The 19,988-nt window shown below is 39.6% G+C and overlaps 1 protein-coding gene across 1 annotated transcript in view; it reads right to left on the bottom strand.

Moving 5' to 3' along the window:
* sema4gb (sema domain, immunoglobulin domain (Ig), transmembrane domain (TM) and short cytoplasmic domain, (semaphorin) 4Gb) overlaps window positions 1-19,988 on the bottom strand; it is a 74,959-nt gene that overhangs the window by 15,095 nt on the left and 39,876 nt on the right. The window contains exons 4-13 of the mRNA XM_041815242.1: window positions 19,635-19,697; window positions 18,942-19,040; window positions 18,755-18,848; window positions 16,871-16,984; window positions 16,366-16,520; window positions 8,654-8,829; window positions 4,554-4,692; window positions 2,610-2,832; window positions 2,177-2,292; window positions 953-1,107 (exon numbers count right to left, since the gene is read on the bottom strand). Of these exons, the coding sequence (XP_041671176.1) occupies window positions 953-1,107; window positions 2,177-2,292; window positions 2,610-2,832; window positions 4,554-4,692; window positions 8,654-8,829; window positions 16,366-16,520; window positions 16,871-16,984; window positions 18,755-18,848; window positions 18,942-19,040; window positions 19,635-19,697 (1,334 nt within the window). The remainder of the gene's footprint in view (window positions 1-952; window positions 1,108-2,176; window positions 2,293-2,609; window positions 2,833-4,553; window positions 4,693-8,653; window positions 8,830-16,365; window positions 16,521-16,870; window positions 16,985-18,754; window positions 18,849-18,941; window positions 19,041-19,634; window positions 19,698-19,988) is intronic.

Genomic DNA, 19,988 nt, shown 5'->3' with positions numbered 1-19,988 from the left:
TATGTAGCATTGTTTGATGTAAGATGCAGTGTTTCCACAGCAATGATAAAAATGTTGAAAATATCTGAGGTAACGATAGACCTCAACAAACATAAGTATAGTAGTAGAACTTATTTTCTCAATTAGTGTAAGCGTTTTTTAGAGCAAAATGTCAACATAATGTAGCTTTAAATGCTGATATTGGGGTTCCCTGTCCAATTTTTCTTGTTTTATCAATCCAAACCTTTCCTTTAGAAGAAGAAGGAGATCCTGTTAAGCCAAAGAATCCAGGTCGACCACATTATTTTTGCGACATAAAAATTCAGCTGGAAGAGAGAGTAAGCTAGCTATTAATAATTAATAAGACTCCTGTAAAGCATTTGGGCCTGAAGAAAGAATGAAACATGAACAACAAAAGGTCATGTAATGCAAAACTGTACACTGTGTTGACATTATAAACCTGTTTTGTCATCTCAAGACAGGATTACAGTAAAGATGTCAGAGCAGTTCAGATTTAATTTCACATTCAGTATGCAACTAAGTAAATATTTGGGTGTCATTTCCAACAGAATGTAAACAATGTAAGGATGTTTTTAGATAAAAAAAAGCTTAGGTTTAGAATTCTTATTCCACAGCTGTCTTCAGATTCATGTAGCAGCACAGCAAGCAGAAATAGAAAAGTTTTTTGAGGAAATCAGAAAGCAGAATAAACAGGTGAAGCTGTGGCGGAGGCTTTGGGGAATAAAAACTCTAGATCTGTGATGTAGCAATGCAAATTTATCTGTCTCTGCAAGAATCTGGCTCCTTTTCTACCAGATAACTTTCTGTTTTCTCCTCTAAGCTCCATGTCTGAGCGCTGTTTGTCTTCTATAACGCTCTATTATAAGCTGCAACTCTTTCGGAGTGAATACACATTTGTTTATGCATATTTATCTCTGAAATGTGCATTAGTAAACAGTTCTGTGTTCTCTACCTCTGTGCACGAGTAGATATTTCCACACACTGCCTCCCATCCCAGCCGCAGAACGGATCTCTGGCAAAAACACAGTCGTAACAGGAAGTGTACCTCGGACAGGCTGACATTGGCACCTGGATGACTCCAGAGCGAGAGCCAATGTAGATACTCCGCTGGAAAACATAAAATCTAATATTAATCTGTTGATCACTGTTTGTAAAGTCTTTGAAAGCCTAAAATTACAACTGGTAATATAAGCATTCTTTTGAATCATCATACAACACAGATGTGTGGTTATTTCTCATTATAAGCTGACAGATTTGCTTATTTGCAAAGAACGTTTAATTGCCTGGTAGCTGCAGATTAGTTTCACGCTACCTTTGCCAACATTTAAGGGATATTTCAGAATTATTTTGGTTGGATTGCATGAGCTAGGCTATACAGCACCACAGACGGGTACAGCTGCTCCGTTTTAGGTAAAAATGTGCAAAAAACAATTTTGGCTCAATTGCATGCTAAATTGAACATTTTCAAAGCGTTTCATTTTTCATCCAGAATGTCTCTGTGTTTGGCACTATTTTTTAGCTTTCTCAACCGGCTACGAGCGCTTCTGCCTCAGCATACCTGATCAGCTGTTTGGGGTCTGCAGGCTTAGCTGAAGGAGCTGAATGGAAATTTGTCATCCAGGTAAGTTTATGGCTGTTGCTTTATGCCTCTTGGTTGATAAATAAACAAGCTACAGTTGGCACTATATGTTTAGTCAGTGGTTGGGTTTGATTTTGCTGTTTTTTTTCTTGGACGAAGCTGACACAGTATGTAGCCATTAGCCAAAGCTTGCATTGCAAATTAATGCCAAACACATAGACTTTATGGGTGAAAAATAAAATGCTTCGAAAATGTTCGATACAGAGAACAATTTAGCCAGCATTGTTTTTTGGCTGATTTTTACCTTAAACTCTCTAAATTAAGTGGAACACCTGTACCCAATTAAGGCACTGTATAGCCTAGCTCCTCTGAGCACTGCCTGTTTAAAGGGGCAATGCTCACTGAAATCTATAGCGGCTAAAGGCACTACTATTGCCAAGTATCTCATACAACCCAACTTTGAAAGTACTGAAATATCCCTTTAAACGTACTTGTTTTTTGAACAACAGTAGTATATTTCCTGCATGTCTGAAGCGTAAATCATCTATTTAAACTAATATTTTGTTTATATATGACTTTTCATATATGTGGACATACCAAAGCAGAAGATATGACCATGCTCTCTATGGGCTGAGGTTTATCAAACAACTGCAGCTCTTCTATGATGTGCATTTCTCCATCGATGTCTACAGCTCGGTGCAGCCAGCCGTCATCTGTAAGAAATGCAATGTTTTATATGCAATTTTTCTGGCTTTTATCTGGCCAAGTCATGAGTTCAGAATCATAATTGCTCTAATTATTACTGCTTTTACTTCCTACAGAGCATTTATTAAAAAAACCCTGACTGACAAAAACTAATCTTGAGATTAAAAAACAACCCAGGACAAAATAAAAGCACACTTCCAAAATAAGTCAACCAAACCATGAAAACAGCATTAGCTTAGCTGGACAAGAGTGGAACACAAGAAAGGCTTTTGATTTTTTTTGGTCTTTTTATATAATTTGTACTCTGTTCAGTGGTTCAGCTCACCTGTTCCCAAAAACAGAACAGTATAAATCTTCCCGTCCAGCGCTTGCTCCTTATGCACAGCTATCTTGACATAGTTGACGCTCCTCTTGAACATAAGTGGACGCGCCCCCACTGGATGCACCTGACTGGCCATGAGTGGGTGTCTTCTGACGAAAGTGAGGACGAGGTCTGGGAGGTCTCGAGAGGAGTTGATACCCTGCGACCTGTGCATGTCTGTGATACACTGGAGAGAAAACACAGAGAGGTGGATGATCACACAAGTGACACTAAAAATCTGACATTTCTGCCAGTATCTACTCTCATAAGAGGCATAAGAGATGAGTCAAAGTGCTGTCACATATGGGTTTGTGAACCATCTTGAAGCATTGTTTTCTGCTAATCTGACACGCCTGATTGACTGTTTCCTATATCCATTTCATGGATATATTCCACATTCATCAGGGAAATTTCCCATACAAAGCACTGTGGAGTGGCAGGAGTGAAGGTGATTAGACCGACATTCTGTCTGTCGCATTCATAAAGGGCCTATCAGACCAACGAGCAATGATGCTAGAACGACTAAGCTTGTTGGTGGATAAAACTCATGCTGACATTTAAAAACATCTTCTCTGCCAAGAGAAGCTTTCAGTGTGGCTCTTTGGTCTTGTTTAAATAAAGAAATGTGGTCAAGGTCTGATTAAACTGCCATTTTTCTACAGCCATTTTTCTACAGCCACATCCAAGTTAATCGCTACCCTGGCGCCAGCCATTGTATACCTGGCTTACAGTACTGGGTACTAGGCTTCAAATGTGATGTGGAATCATTCTTTTGCTATGTATTGACTGTCATGTGTGGTCAAAGCCAAACAGTTGGTCAGTTTTAAGTCACTGACAGAGAGCTAGAATCTATTCATTCGAGTTTTTTAATATTTTGACAAGTACTTGATATTTTTGAAAAGTAGTAGTACTTTATTTGTATATTTTAGACAATGTGCAGAGGTTTACTTGCAGTTTTTTAATAAATCATTCCTCTGCTAGACACCTACTTGATACAAAGTGTTTTCGTTGTTGTTTTTATTTAGCAACTTATAATCAGCGCTGTAATGTTGTGTTTTTTTGTCTTGGCACCATGTCAGACTATGCAACAACAATCTTGCCCTGTCCTGTCTTGTAACAATACCACAGGTGTGATCCCAACCAATCATCGTATGCTGTCACCATAACTGTTAGGCAAGTTCAAAGGTTACTGTGGATGATTGCATGATGTTATGCAAATTATTCTGGAAAAAATAAATAGTTCTTGCATGATGTGCATTGCAAAACATCTCTGCCTCAAAAAGTATTAAACTGGTATTCTGCCAAACATTTCAGGTTAAAGAAGTATTCTACGATTTTAAAGTGCAGTAGGCTGTATTAAAATTTGATCTAAATTTTGATTAATTGCCTAGCCCTACCTGGGGGCTTCGTCTTAAACTACGACCCACCACTACCTCCTTGTCGACCAATCCAGATAGAAGATTCAAAAATTTTCAATTGATATCAGCTGTTTTTAATCTTGGCAGTTGGACTCAAAATTGAACAAACAATATGACAAAACAAAGAGATTTTGACATTTGCTCTAAAACAAAAGAAAATCACAGGATTTTTGCCAAATATACTCTCCAGTCATACATCCCTGACCCACTAATAACTGGCTTTGTAATCCCCTTTTGGGTCCTGACCCACCAGTTGAGAACCAAGGCTTTTGAGTCTCCAAAAGGAGATGTCCATATACCAGCCTGTGAATCTGAATGAACCACGGCTCTCTCTCTTTTGCTCAGCTTTTGTTGAATAAAAAGGGGCTGAAGAAGTAGTCCCGTATTTTTCATTAATATTTAATTACAAAATAAAAAAATAACAGAGATCTTACATCCCAAAACAAGTGCTTGGAGTTACTTGGTGTGTTGTTTTGAAGATAAAACTTACAGATCCAGGTCTTGGCTCGGGAACTTTACCCGTGTACTCTCTCCACTTGGAGTCCTGCACCTCCATGTAAGGCCCTTCGAAAGCCTTCTGCACATCTGAGAAGGCGTACTGGCAGATCGCAGACGCTTTGATGTTCTTCCTGAAAGGCAACCCCCCATCCCAAAGACACATCCAGAGGGACACACTCAGGATTAATGATTCACTGTTGGATAAACACTGAAGCTACATTATCTGGGGAGCAACTGCCACCCAGATTAAATATCAAACACATTTTCAGATCAGGCAAAAAGGTATCAAAGCTGTTTGGAGCTCTTCTCTTTTTTCGCTGAAAACTGTGTGAGTGAAAATTCATCTTTTTACACTCATCTTTTCCTCTAAGATGTTATCGTTCAGTCTTGAACGGACATGTGTGAGCAATGTCACTGACAGGCATGTAATTTTCACTGTCTCCAAGTATTTGTTTTGCAGCACGCTCACAGAAACCCACTCCCCGTGAGTCATGAAAAAAGCAGCCCCATTTGTGGTTTAGGTGCTGCACCTGTGAAAGAAAAGCCTCTACCTGGAAGTTGGTAACCAGGTGACCCTTAATCTAAGCCCTAAAGGTGAGATTAGTAATGGGGGGGAATATGTGCGTCACATTCTTAAATCCATTGTGTGCCCACCTTTTTCTTCAAAAAGCATTCAAGTGTGAAAAACGAGATCCAGGTGAAACCAGAGACCATCTTCAAAAGTGGTGAGTCGTACAGCTCGGGGGCTTAGTCATTCCTGCACTCCTGAATCTAACGCACAGAGATGACTTAGACTCCCAGAGGTGTGTGTTTTTTCAAAGAAATCCAGCATGTAGAGGGAAAAGAGGGACAGAGAGGAGGGGAAGGAGAGCTGCAGTACAGAACTTGTTCAGGGATCGAAATGAGAAGTGTGGCAGAAAAAAGGGAAAAGAGGAGGAATTAGATGGTGTTACTGTCCTGTTGCAATGTTATCCTCCCCATCACGATCCAAACACCCTCTGGGACGGTGTTATGCAGCATGACTCTGCATATCAGCATAAACACGCAGTCATATCGCTGGCAGATACTCCACCAGCAGCCGTCGTCCTCTGACACTGTCACTCTGTCAGCCGTCACTGCAGCTCCGGTTGAATTATGTTTCCACGGCACATTTCTCTTATTAGCCTACCTGTTGTTTATCTATACTATATTAAAAACGTCTTCAAAATATCAAACAAGAGGATAACTAGAATTAATGTCCAGCGGCTACATGCCTTTTTGAGAAATAGGTAGTTTGTAGTCACATGATACTCATGATGCAAAAATGTCAGATGGCAAAGTGGACCTGCACACTGCACTTAACATTAAAAATTCTATTTATATATTTATGTCGGATATCATCTCCACACTTTGCAATTCAGTGATTTTACAAACGGATTAATGGTGGTGTTGAGGACATCTCAAATTAGCCTACTTACTACAACTACTCATCTAGCCAGATGAAACAAGAGTCTTGAAGATCCTTGCACTGAACTAAAATGTGACACTTTAACAGCTTTTCACTCTTGGCTGGTTGTAAACACGCTTTTAAGTGGAAAAGTTATATAGCATTTAGTAAATAAACCTTAAAGTTAAGTGAGAACTGTGTGGAGGTGGCAAATGAGCCTATTCTGAGTCTGCTCTTCAAGTTAACCACAGGAGCTGGCTCCCATTTGAGAGACAGTATTTTCTTTCATTTCCACTTGTGTTATTCAATACACATTTAACAAGCCAGAGTGGAAGCCAAAAGAGGAGCTCTTATTTAAGAACTGAATCGAATGATCCAGATCACTAAAGAGAGCTGGATTTCCTTGCACTTATAGTGAGGCCACACTTATAGTGAGGCCACGACTTTCAGGACTTCAAAGATTTTTTTTTCTCCATCTGAATAGTGGACACAGCTGCACACATCACAAAACTTTGACATTTTGAGAGTGCTTTTCTGTGCAGAACCCCCCCCCCCCCCCCATCTGAAGTTCTTTGCAGTGGTGTGACATCATCTGCAAACAACCTACATAACTGCCAAGGAGTGGAAGAACAACGGTCAGGTCAGGCCAGGTATGGGAGCACTTGCTGGTTTGGCACTTTGCCATATGGTCCTCTACTGCTCTAGTCTCCTGATGGCCATCCTGCAGGCCTTAGCCAGGCCCATGCCCCATCTCTTCAGGTGTCCTCCCAGCTGCCCCCTTCACTAGCACAAGCATGTTGTCAACCCCTGGCATCTGGACCAGCCCACCAGGTCCTTGGTACCCAGTTTGCAGGGAGCTGGATCAGGCCAAGGGAAGCACGCCAGGTGCCTGTAGAAGCACAGCTGTTGTTCTCTTATCAAGCAGTTGACCCATTCCATCCCATCCCAGCTCTTATGAGCATGCCAGCATTAGACACACAGCCAAGCCAACAATACCCAAAGATGTGCGGAAGAAAAGTTGTCACAAAGGAGTCCATTTGGCGCCTCTGGCCATCAGTCAACATCCGGGCCTCACAAGAGAATCATAAGACCAGAAGTGCCAAGGACTGAAAGACTCTGACTTTCATCTGCATGCTCACCGAACCCATTGCCTTATGCATGAGGCCAATTTGGCAATTAAGCTCAGACTTGCAGTCAGTGGATAGATGGACACTGCCAAGGCAGGAGAAGAATAATGAAGAAGGATAAGGGCTGCAAGAGACTCCTATGAGGCCCAGTGGGCTTAGCCTTATACCTCTAGTTCATTCTTGAGGCAAAGTGGACATTTGTGCAAAGTTTTAGGCCACCGATCACACCTGTTCCATCAGTCGATCACAGGGTTGTCATGTTGAGACCAACAACTAGGCACACTAATTATACCTACAGGCAATTTAGAGTCACAGATTAACTTAACAAGCAAGCTGTGGGAGGAAGCTGGAGTACCTAGAAAGAACATTTTTCCACCTAAATCTTAAAAATGTAATTTGGTGAAGGTCGGTCATTCTCCTTGTGGAGAGTGCAACCTTCAATGACCAGATGCCACTGCTAAATTTAAACTTTTTGCAATACGGCAAAAAGTTACTCTTAGGACTCCTTGTGGCTTTTTAAGCTTTGCCAACTAAATTGTGACCAAAGCTGGTAAAAACTCCTGCAAGTTGTCCAAGGTTATTTTTGAGTTTTTTACACATTATGAAAGTGTAGATTCCAAGCTTTCAAATGATGTATCATACACCTTAATCTGAGCATATTTTACAAAGATATGCTCATTTGAATGTTAACCTCTAGTTCCTGTTTGCTCTGAGAAAACCAGGTTCAAAGTTTCAGGACTTTTCCTACCTTCAGGCAGGCCAGGTAATGGGCGTGAACAATAGAGCCACATTTACATAAAGTCTACCCAAACCAAGCTTCTGAATTGGACTGGTGACGCTCATCAAAATATTCCCATAGGAAATCTGCCTTCATCAAACTTTCACTGACGAGTGATCCTGAAGTCATCCCAAATCTGTTGATACTTCTTGCTGCTTCTTCATCGTCTCTTCTACTTTTCTTCGCTGCAGGGTGCATCTTGAGGCTTGTTGATAAAGGTGATAACTAGAAACAGCTGTAGTTATGTGCCGACGGGGGTTGGAGTTTGAGCCATGCGGTGTTTGTTATTGTCCATCTCAATGGGCGAAAATGGGGACAATGGCAGGCTGAGTGGCCAATTATCACCCGGCAGTTTCGCTTTCCCCTCCCCTCAATCTCCCCACAGAAACTACGAAAAGAGGGCATTTTTAAACACAAAATTAACGCTTTTAAATATCACATTTGTGTTACTTTTTTCATCGAATGACTAGTTTAAATGTCGGACTTGCATAAAATTAGAAAAAACAAAAAATGATCATTTTGATGAAAACGACTTTGTATCCATTTTTCTCAACCACCGGAATGCCGACTTGCAGGAACTTTATCTGGCTTTGGTCACAATTATTATCAGTTCATCCCTGAGTAAACTCAACATATGAAGAAATTCCCTCTACATGTTCCTGAAATACTCATTTCAAAAGATCTGACTTGTGCAATTTAAAAACATAACATGATGCATAAAAATGACCATACTGGAGCTGTGATTTGATGTTGTTTCTTACCATTCAAGTCCAAAGATGCCGTAGAAAACACTGCTTTGAGCATCTTTGCCCTGCAGGACAAACACGCTCCGCAGGATGTTGAGGTGCAGCTCGTATTCAGGGACAGAACACACCATTCTGGCCTTTAGAAAGGTGGTCCACTTTCTCTGAAGGGTCCTCTGACCACCCCAGTCCGTCTGCAGAGAGAGGAGACAATGAATGGTTGAATAAATGGATGGAAGTGTGGATGATGATTGTCATACAAATATCATCTTATCTGTGTTTTCAGTAGTGGTGACACAGGGATATAAACAATGCAAATGTATCCACAAAAAGACAATCACACCTACGTATGAGGAAAAGAAGGCACTCTATGAAGGCAGAGCTTAATGTTAGTGTTTTATCTCTGAGTGCCAACATTTAATTTAATTTTATTCCTGCAGCACTCAGAGGCAAGGCTGCGAGAAATCTCTCCCTGAAAGAGTAATTTAGCACACCTCAATTAGAAGATATCAAAAAAGAGACTGAGACTTCTTTTCTCTTTGTCAGAATTAACAAAGTGCTTCATTTTTCTTTGTTTATGTCTTTAGCAGACATCTGCCGTTCATCAAAACGCTCCGCTCTGCTCCGCTTGCCTCGGCCTCCCACGCAAAAAGGCAAAGAATCTTAAACTGACAGAGGAGTGAAGTATGGAAATCAAGAGAGGTTGCATTAGGGGAACACTTCAATCAAATATACTGACTACATTTAAGAGAAAGAGGAAGAGAGAAAGAACTGTAGACCAATTCATCTTCCATCTGGGGAGTCAGGCAAGTTAGTGTTAAAAATGGTTAATTTGGTCCAAATAGCTAAGGTCTGCCTTGGTACACACTCTATGCTTGTATTTTTTCGCTACTCATCCATTTTAATATTAAAGCTAATTGTTATGCAAAATAACTTAGTATAGCTTACTCGACCTGCAGGTGGGTGCATTGTAGCTGTGGCCAAGATATTAAAGACCTGTCTCAGCTCCCCTTATTTGCCCATTACTTGGTTAACTTAAGTCAACATTTCCAACAGGATGTCCACCGTCTCTCAGCTACAGAATTATACCACAGGAACCAATGGGTGACATCATCTACCACTTTTCCACCATGCCAGTTTCAGGCTGGTTTATTTGCATAGTCTTGACCCACTTCTTGTTTTTCCACAGCCCAAAAACTGGCTATGGTCCAGTTTGTCAGGGTCTTGGTGCTTACATCTGGGACGGGATCAGAACACGCAGATAACAACGAAGAGTGCCTTCTATACACAACAGAGCTTTGAACAAGACAGCAAGACAACTATGCAAAAAAACAGGATGGTCTGAGTTGGAGACATGTCCCTGGTTTTGTGGGCCTTGAATTAAGTAAAAAGAAAGCAGAAAGGAGCTTGTGTTGCTTTAAAAATTGATATACACAATAACGCTACAGTTCCATAATGACATCTCTCTCTGACCAGCTCCAGCCCATGGAAAAGCATACCGGTCCTCTGATGGTGTACCAGCCTTAGCGTTAACCTTTTACCTCACAGTGGCTGTAAAACACCTAATATTATTCCTATTTGCTGGTTCCAGAAGTGAAAGTTTATGCCTGGTTCATCACACAACACAGAAAAGAGAATTAAAGTTGAGTTGATTTGTTTGTCCTCTCCCCAAACCGTGTTTACATCAAGGTGTGAATAATGAATTTTAAAATCTTGATATGAAAAATGCATCTGGACTGGGTTGATTTTTTTGCTGAAGTTTTCAGATCAAGTTTTGAATTTCTGGGACCAAAATAGCTGAGAACCTCGACAGGAGTATAAATAATTGATTTCAAAAGACTGATTTGTCAGTATGTTCCATTTATATTAATGATGAAAATATGGGGGTAAAGACACTTGACGTCTTCGTCTTTGACTATTCAAAGGTTAGAGAAAGGTCAAATCTTGCTGAGATATTATACAAAGAAGAACGGGACGAACAAGGTAACCATTACCTACTACCTTATATTCCACCACCTCTAAAATCTAATGAGCTCATCCCGAAATTTGAGTAGACTTTTGTGCCAAACTCCCACTTGACATTATGGGGATACACTATCTGAACAATGTGTTTGGCCATGCTTGAAAACAGGTGTTTCAATCAGACCTGATGCAACAGGTGTAAAAAATCAAGCACTTAGCCATGCAGTCTCCATTTGCAATCATACATAATGAGTTGTTCTGAAGAACCCAGTGACTTCAAGCTTGGTACTGCGATGGATACCTTTGCAATAAAATGGTTTGTGAAATTTCATCCCCATTTGATATTTAAGTCAACTGTACATGATATCATTAGAAAGTGGAAGTGTTTAGGAACAACAGCGACTCAGCTAGGAAGTGGAAGACCATGTAAAGTCAGGGTCAACCGGTGCTACATTGTGCTTTAAAGTCACCAACTCTGCTGTTTCCATAGATGAAGAGTTCTGTACTTCTACTGGCATTAATGTAGGTGCAAAAACCGTGTGGCAGTAGCTTCACAGAATGAGTTTCCATGGCAAAACAGCTGCACAAATTCCCACAGAAGCAGTAAAGAATCTTGTGGAAAGCCTTCGAAGAAGAGTGGAGGCTATAATAGCTGCAAAAGGGGGACCAATTGCATATTAAAGTACGTATATATGAATACATTGGTCAGATGGCCGAATACTTTTTGTTTGCAAAGGAGGGAGATGAAAAGGGATAGAGCTAATTGCTGGGACTTTTTTCTGGCCTGGTTTGTGGTTGGTTTTTAGATTGAACAAACTACAACGAAGCTTCAATGTGAGCCCCAGACTAGCCCTGGAACTAGCGTGATCATGCACTATCTGTATCAATATAGACTCACCAACAAGGCTGCCTATCAGTCAAATAAGCTGAAACCTTTTAAATGTCCGTTTGTGTTTGACTCTTAGCCTCACATTATAATCTAAATGGATTTGTTGCAGAGGCAGCTAACCTGCTGCACAGTTATCATTGATAAAGATTTAAGATTTAGAGAGCTTAATTCTCCTGCAAACATGAGCACTTTGATATGTTACTGAATGGAGAGCCCTTGGATTTTGAAGTGAGCCTCTAGTGGGCACTTAAAGAACTTCAGGTTTTGCACAACTGCATTGGCTTCATTTGTAAACACAAGAGATTGCTGCATGATTACTTTCCATGTCAAAGTCCAGGTCATTAGGCTGTCATGGCAGAAATCGTCCAAGTGCCTGTGGGTAAATGAACCCTTGAAACCAGCTTGTCTGAACCAAACACTAAGCTGATATCTGAAGACGTAATATCTAAAAGGACCTGTCCTGTCCACGTATTTCACACCCTTCTTTGCAGAAAGAGGTCATGACTGCACAGGAAATAGATCCAGTCTGGCTGAAATGTGACAAACAGAAAAGGACAACTTGTGAAGCGCCTCAAAAATGGCTGCTCTTCAGAGGTTTGAGGCCAGAGGCTGCTGCCAGGGTCTCTGAAATCTGCAGATCTGCCTCCAACCAGCGAGGCGTCTGACGGAGCGAGGGACCAGCTCGACATCTGCATGTGCTGCCCTGACCCAGTTCAGTCTGAGTTATTACACTCTCTACTGCTCCAATAACTCCAAAAGACTGGAGAACCAGACCTTATTTTTACATGTGACTTGATGCAGGGAATAATGATGTAATGAATGACTACATGGCATTAAAAGAACATTCAAGATGGGAAATATTTGGTACAGAAGCCCTGAAACATACAGCCATAGATTTATCATCTATATCTATTTTATCCATTGCTGATTATATCTATTCTAACAAGTACATTTTGATAGTTTTCTTAATTCATTCATGTATTGATATAACACTGGTTTTCCTGTGATATCAATTTAATGCAAGTCATTCTCTCAATGTATTATTACAGGAAATCTTATTTGCATATCTTAAAATAAACTCTGGATTACTGAGCTGGTTAAGTGTAAAGGGGTCAAATTGATGCTGAAAATAATCATAACATTTTACCTCTCAAATGTCTTGCAAGAAAACGTCTTCTATCCTGACAGTCTCACATGCTCACACAAAAGTTTTTGTGCATATGAAACTCTTAAGAGTTATCTCAAGCTCACAGAAATGGAAAAAAAATCATTAAGTCCATCCTATAAGACAGTTATAGAAACTCTCAGATGCACATGCAATACTTTCTAGATAGAAATGTACAGTACAAACCTTCTCTAGCACTTGCAATATTTTCCCATGAGCACTAGAAACCATCTCATACACATACTATACCTCAGTCTCCTGTGCTTGTGGGACAGTTTTCTAAGTTTTTATTATTTTCTGTCCATGTCTCCTTACGGCCGAGTTAGTCTATGTTCAGTATACATTTAGATTTGGAAAGAGCCATCTGTCAGTACTCTGCTCTCATTTTGCCTGCAGATCTGCAAGTTTTCTGGAAGCTTATGCGTACGGACCAAACACTGCAATACCACCAGAAATCATGGGGGCAGTGTTGAGTGATAAAGCAGTTCAAACCAGAACAACAAAACACAATGAAGAAGAACGCTTGAGAAAAATGAGGGAATATTTTAGGTAAAGATTGCATGGGTTGGTTAGGAACTAAAAACATATACATGCATAAAAAAATTGAATATTGTGAAAGGTTACTTCAAAAATTAACTTTTGTATATTCTCAATCATCTCATGCAAAGTGAAATATTTCAATTTTATTTATGTATAGCTCTCACAAATAAAAAAAAAATCTAACACCTCAAAATATTAGAATATTCTGGACAAGTCCAATTTGTAAAGGTTTCCTGAGCCTTCATTCTCTTACTCTGGTTCAGCACACATGATCACAGTCATGCAGAAGACAGCTGACTTGATTCTTTTCCAGAGGACAACCAATGACATCCTCCATAAGGAGGGAAAGCCGCAGAAGGTCACTGCTGAAAGGTTAGGCTGTTCTCAGAGGCTGTATCAAAGCAGATTCATGGAAAGTCGACAAGAAAGTTAAAGTGTGGTACTAAGAGGAGCACAAGCAACAGGGATGAGCGCAACCTTTAGAGGATTGTCAAACAAAGCAGAGTCGATGCTTGAAGTACAGTGTTTTCAGTTTCCACAGTCAGTGATGGTTTGAGGTGTCATGTCATCTGCTGTTGTCCACTGTGCTTTATCAAGCCCAGAGTCAACACTGTCAGCCATCTACCAGTTGATTTTAGAGATCTTTATGCTTCAATGTGCTGAGAAGCTTTATGGAGATACTGATCTCCTTTGCCAGCAGGGCTTGGCACCTGCCCACAGTGAAGCCAAAAGTACCAGAAATTGGTTTACTGACCATGGCGTTAATGTGCTTGACTGGCCAGCCAACTGGTCTGACCTGAACCCTGTAGAGAATCTCTGCCAAGAGAAAGATGCGAGACACCAGACTCAAGAATAACAACAAGCTGAAGGCTGCAAGCTTGGCTTCATAACATCCCAGCAGTGCCACGGACTAATTGGTTCCACATTATGTTCGTGGTTGAAGTAATCTGTGCTAAAGGAGTAAAGGAGTGACAAATTACAGAGTGTATAAATTAGAATAAATTTACAGATGGTAGACATTTCTGTATTCTAATTCAATCTTTTTCATTGGTGTTTTGTGATATTCTAACATTTGGGATAATGGATTTTTGCTTTTCGTGAACTGTAAGATTAAAACAAAAGGTTTCACTTTGTATGAGATTAATCTGGAAAATTTGGAAGTTTCACTTCTTGAATAAAACCACAGCATAAAAATGAATTGTTTCATGATATTCCAATTGTCTGAGATACACTTGTGTTATTATTTTCACAGGTAAATGAGAGCATAACTAGTGATTAGCATCTTGGCAAAGGATCTGACAAAAGAATAGAGTGTTCCCCTCCAATCTTTGAAGTGCTTTAGTCAGGTTTATATTTATTATTAAGATCTTGTAAAATTTTACCTGAAACCACTTTTATTGTTATCCCATCACAAATCTGAACTGAATGAAATCATTGAATGGAATTAGCTGAAACAACCAAACACAAAAAAGACACCGACAACTGTCTTCTTTGCCTCATTATAAGCATTTTGTGTTCCTACCTTTTATGACTTCTTTTTAGGAAAAAAAAAACAATTTGCAAAACCACAAACACCGAACATTGTCATTATTTTGAGCTCATGTCAGATAAGTCTAAAAAATCCCCTCATAGACTGCTTGGGGTGAAAGAGGTAAAAAGAACTTTAAAATCAAACTTCTTCAGTCGAGCTTTCTGTCTGAACAAATAAAACCGACATCTCTGACAGAGTGTTTGAAGGGTAATATCCCCCGTAACAACTTAATTAAGGCCTCAAAGACATAATATGTTTAAAATCAATTATGCAGTCACTAAGAGAACAGAAACTGTCTTATTAGTTAATATTATTTTTAAAGCCTTCTTCTCCAGCAGTAATACAACTCCTTATCTTGCACAAGAGATGCCAAATATTGCATGAGCTTTGTTTATTTTTTCCTTGAAGCTCCTGTCAAGTCAAATTCAATACAGAACAAACCTTGACTTCAAAACACAACCAAGAACGGGTGCCAAAATGTGTCATTTAAAAGGAAAAATTTAAGAGTATTTTGCATGAAAATAGAGGGTGAAACCCTTCATTAAGAGCCCAAAACAAGACATCACATTGTGAGAAAAATTTTGCATTCTTCTTACTTGCAGTTGCATCAGTAGTTTTTATAATTGAAGTTTTAACGGATGCTAAATTCTCATTTATGGTTGTAACTCAGTAGATAGCCACCTGGTTAATTTCTTTTCATATATATTCATGCAAATAATTTAAACAAATTTACACTAAGATTATTTGTGCATTAAACTCATTCAAAAGGGATGTTTTTTATTTTGCTCTCGTTGATTAAGAATCTACAGAATATACAACAGATTTTTATAGTACCCTGCAGAATTAAAAGAAACCAAGGAAGGAAGAGAGACCTCTAAGAACTGGCTCTGTGTCTATATTGTGAGTGGATTGAGGTGAGAGAGAAAAAAAAGAGGGGGAGAAGAAGAAGAAGAGGGTGAAATGGCAATAACCAGAGAAGGGGAGGTTTACCATTAGAGGTGAAGGTGGAGGACTTGTAGTCTGCCTGGCAACAGTGGCATAGAAAGTGAGATTAGGGGCAGCCAAGTGCTGGTTCATTCAGCACAAATTACCGCTTGAGGAGAATGGGAACAGGAAGTCTCCCTAAATCCATTTTCACTTCACTCTGTGATCATGAAGTCAAGAGATTTTTGGCACTTTGCAATTTGGCAACTCTTCTCCTGCCTCATTTAACCCTGACTTTCTACGACCTTGCATTTGCTTTGAATTAGTTTAGTCCTTTTTAAAGAATTAAACCATTAAAGCCCCTGGAAATTTGGCTTAAAAAGTGATAATGCTCATAAAAATTCAAAGTTGAGAGTATCATTTAGTGTCCTGAAAAATTCTGGGTGCAGAGCTCAACTCCTCTGCTCTTTCTTGAACTGATCAGCCTATCCACTACACTTTGTAAGGTGAATATAATAACCCAGGGATGTCCAAATTATGATGGCATGTGGTTCATTTTAAACTGCATGCAGCAAATTCTAAAAATAATCAGATTGAATCATGACACTAGTGAAGATGCACAGAGCCTCTGCAACACAGTCAGGAGGTTCGGAGTATTTAGTTTTCCAGCGTCTTCATACTGTTGTTGGTAATTGTATTTGGACTGTTTATTCTCTGACCTTGCAGACTCTGGCAATCCGTGACACCTTGGTTTGGCTCGGGTAGGCAATCTGCTCCTGGCTCTTCTCCGTGAAGAAGAAGTAAATCTTGTCATCGTCGCCGATGGAACTGTTGATGCTCTCCTTCAGCAGCACTGAGCCCACAAAGTCTGCCTCTGTGCACACACACAAACAACAAACATGTCCATCGACATATCTAAACACAGACTTTTTACCGCAAACGAAGTGTCTCCTAGGAAACAAAGGATGGAGCTTTTAGGTATGATTGAATTTCCACAGTAAGCCTGTTAGAGCTGCAGTGAAGTGTTCGATGTGATTTTCATCCTGCAGGTCAATCAGTTTTTGTTGTAACAGCAAAACATGTGATGGGATTAAAATGTGTAAAATGACAATGAGGTCTGATGCATTTAGGGCTCTCCTGTAAGTGGGATTACTTCAATTAGTGTCTGTTTTTGTTCAAACTCATTACTTAATGCACATGAGGACGGTCTTCTTTCATATTTACCCAGAAGCCAACGAGTGGGAGCCTCCTCCGTCCTGAGAGTGGGGAAGGGGAAGTTTCTTCGCACGTCCGGAGAGCTTCGAAACTCGTACTGAGATGCTGTGAACATCTCGCCATCTGAAAACAGAAGAAAAGTATGCTATATGAGGATAACAAGAGAAAAAATGATACAGAACACAGGAGTTTAACCAGATGTAAATGAAAACAGTGCTGAGCAAAGAGAGACTTCGTCCTGCGTATTAAGTGTTTCCTTTTGGTTTTAATCTTGCAAATCTAAATTTCTCTTGACTGCAAAAATACTCTTCCATATTAGCCAAAAGCTGAGGTTCTTATAAACATTTCAATTAAATTTTGCTGCACTTTCAAAATTATGTTGTAAAGTGCTTCTCAAGGCCAAAAAATATTTCCACATGCACCTCTATTGCTCAATAATTTCAGTGAGGATCACTCAGAGAATAAAATCAAATTAAAAAAACAGCATAACAGATTAGAAAAATGGAAAATATATCAAATATCCCTTGATATCAATAAAATCTTCACTTCTAAAATCAAGAAAAGTTGAAATTAAATGAATCTCTGCAAAATGAAGAAAGCTCTGGCACCCTCAGTGATAATGAAAATAACTTTCTTTAGAAAGAGGAGTTTTGTTAAGGACAGATTTTTCCTTTGCAGGATTTACTTTTATTAATGTGAGTCACTCAGACTTCTGAAATTTGAAATTAACCCCAGGAAAGTTCCTCTTCACAGCCAGGTTAGAAAGGAAGAACATCAACAACCAATATTCAGTGTGCATGCGAAAGAGCCAATATTGCATTGTGACAGCCAACTAACACAGGTGCATGTAAGAAAAATAGAAAATCAAGTAAAGCTCATTTTTCCCTGTGATTTACTTCAGAAAGTTACATTTCTATAAATTCTAAATTCATCTCTAATGGTGAAATATCTGAAGATGTTTTTTTGTTGTTTCAATCCTGATGATTGCAGCTCATGAAAACCAAAACAACACAATCTAAAAATTTTAGAATATTGCGGAAATATCCAATTTGTACAAGTTTCTCGAGCCTTCATTTCTCACTCTGGTTCAGTTCACACAAATGCAATCATGGGGAAGACTGCTGACTTGACTGCTGTCCAGAGGACAACCAATGACATCCTCCACAAGGAGGGAAACCTGCAGAAGGTCACTGCTAAAAGGACGGGCTGCTCTCAGAGGCTGTATCAAAGCATATTCATGGAAAGTCGACTGGAAGAGAAAAGTGTAGTAAGAAAAGGTGCAAAAGCAGCCGGGATGAGCTCAGCCTTCAGAGGACTGTCAAACAAATCAGATTCAAGGACTTAGGGGAGCTTCACAAAGAGAGGACTGAGGCTGGAGTCAGAGGATCAAGAGCCACCACACACAGACCAGTCCAGGAAATGGACTACAAGTGTGGTGCTCTTCGTGTTGAGCCAATCCTGAACCACAGACAACATCATGATCGTCTCATCTGGCTATGGAGAAAAAGACCTGGACCATTGCTTAGTGGTCCAAAGCCCAAAGTTCTGAATTTCATTTAAGAAATCCAGCGTCTGGAGGAAGAAAATGTCATTATGTTTGCATTTCCATGTTTTTGCATTAAGCAGCTGCCTAACTCTAGCCCCTTGAATATGCTGCAAGATTTATGAACACTTGCATTATAGCATTTTCATGTAGCTCAAAACTCACCAAGATCCTTCTGACTTGACAACTCATTATAGCCTGTTTGGTTGAGCATGTTCAACATTATGTTTCCATTTTGGTCCTATTTGTTATATTCAGTCTGTTTCATTACAATTTGGAGGCTTTATTACTTTGAAGGCATACTCCTTTTGTAGAACAATACAAACTAAATGCAAACTTGGCAAACATACCTACGAGGAGGCCTGTGTATCCCTTGGCTGGGTCGTATGGACACCTGTCTCTGCCTTCTTCAAAGCCCGAGGAGAAGCTGAACCGCTCTGCATCCTTAAAGAGAGAAAGGAGAAGCACACTTCATCATTTCATTATAGCTTCAGATGAGTTATAAATGTGCTGCAATGAAATAAAACAAGCTCTCACAATATAAGCACACAGTGGTTTGAAGGCATTTGTCCCGCAGGCGTACAGGTGGGTCTCATTGTATCTTTGCAGGAAGCGGATGTGATTGAAACACTCTGTCTGCAGAGAACGACAGAGAAAAATGAATTATTTATAGCTCTACAGTTAGAAAGGCTGAGGGGAACACAGGGCAGTCAATGCAACACATGTTAGGGCAGGAAGAAATGGCCCAGAAATCAAATCTGGATGTATTCTTAGCTGAGTGTGACACAGTTTACTGCTGCAAACTATCAAAATTATGAGGTTGTCAACATTTTTTACACTCTTTCATACCATGCGATTAAAAATCAATCAGATCTCCATGATCTTAATGATCTGCAGCATCAGACAACTTAATGATAATCAGTCATAGTTTTAACCAAGAGAGAAAGGACATATCAGTATAAATGATGTCTTGTTTGACAGTAAGTTGATATATCATAAAAAGTCCAGCCCTGCTACATGCTTGGGAATGTTCTTCATGCAAGTTTGTAACTAATTAATGTATTTTTCATCATATTAGAGGAAGTAATGCAATCAAAAGGGATTAAAAGCTTTGTCTTTCAAAAGCAATTATCCCACACACAAAAAAAACCCATACTTCAACTTTATCTCAACGCATGAGGAAAAACTTCTAATAAATAATAACAAAGGGGTAAAAATGTTTTCATTTACCTTGTTGTCTCTTCCTTTGTTAAGACACTGTTTCTTCTGCTCTGGAGAAGCATCCCAATCAATCTGCGCACAATGGGGGGTTAATGAGGGAGACTCGTTTAGCTCAATAAATAGAGAAGAAAAACAGATTAAAAACATGAATTTAAACAGACAAACAAGTGTGTATATTCTGGTTTTGTTCTTACTCTACTTCTTGAATAAATGCCTGGTGCATTTAAGCTGATATCCATAAAAATTGAAGGGACACAATGGGATTTGTTCAATCTGTCGGAGTCTATTATTAGTTTGTCCTCCTCTAACACCCAGGAAATGACTAAAAACTTGTGAAATCCGGTGTGCTGCATCTTTGTTATG

The sequence above is a fragment of the Cheilinus undulatus genome, linkage group 20 (assembly GCF_018320785.1).
Source record: "Cheilinus undulatus linkage group 20, ASM1832078v1, whole genome shotgun sequence".
NCBI classification, from domain to species: Eukaryota; Metazoa; Chordata; class Actinopteri; order Labriformes; family Labridae; genus Cheilinus; species Cheilinus undulatus.
Note: the sequence above shows the minus strand (reverse complement) of the source record. Positions and strands in the feature narration are given on the sequence as shown.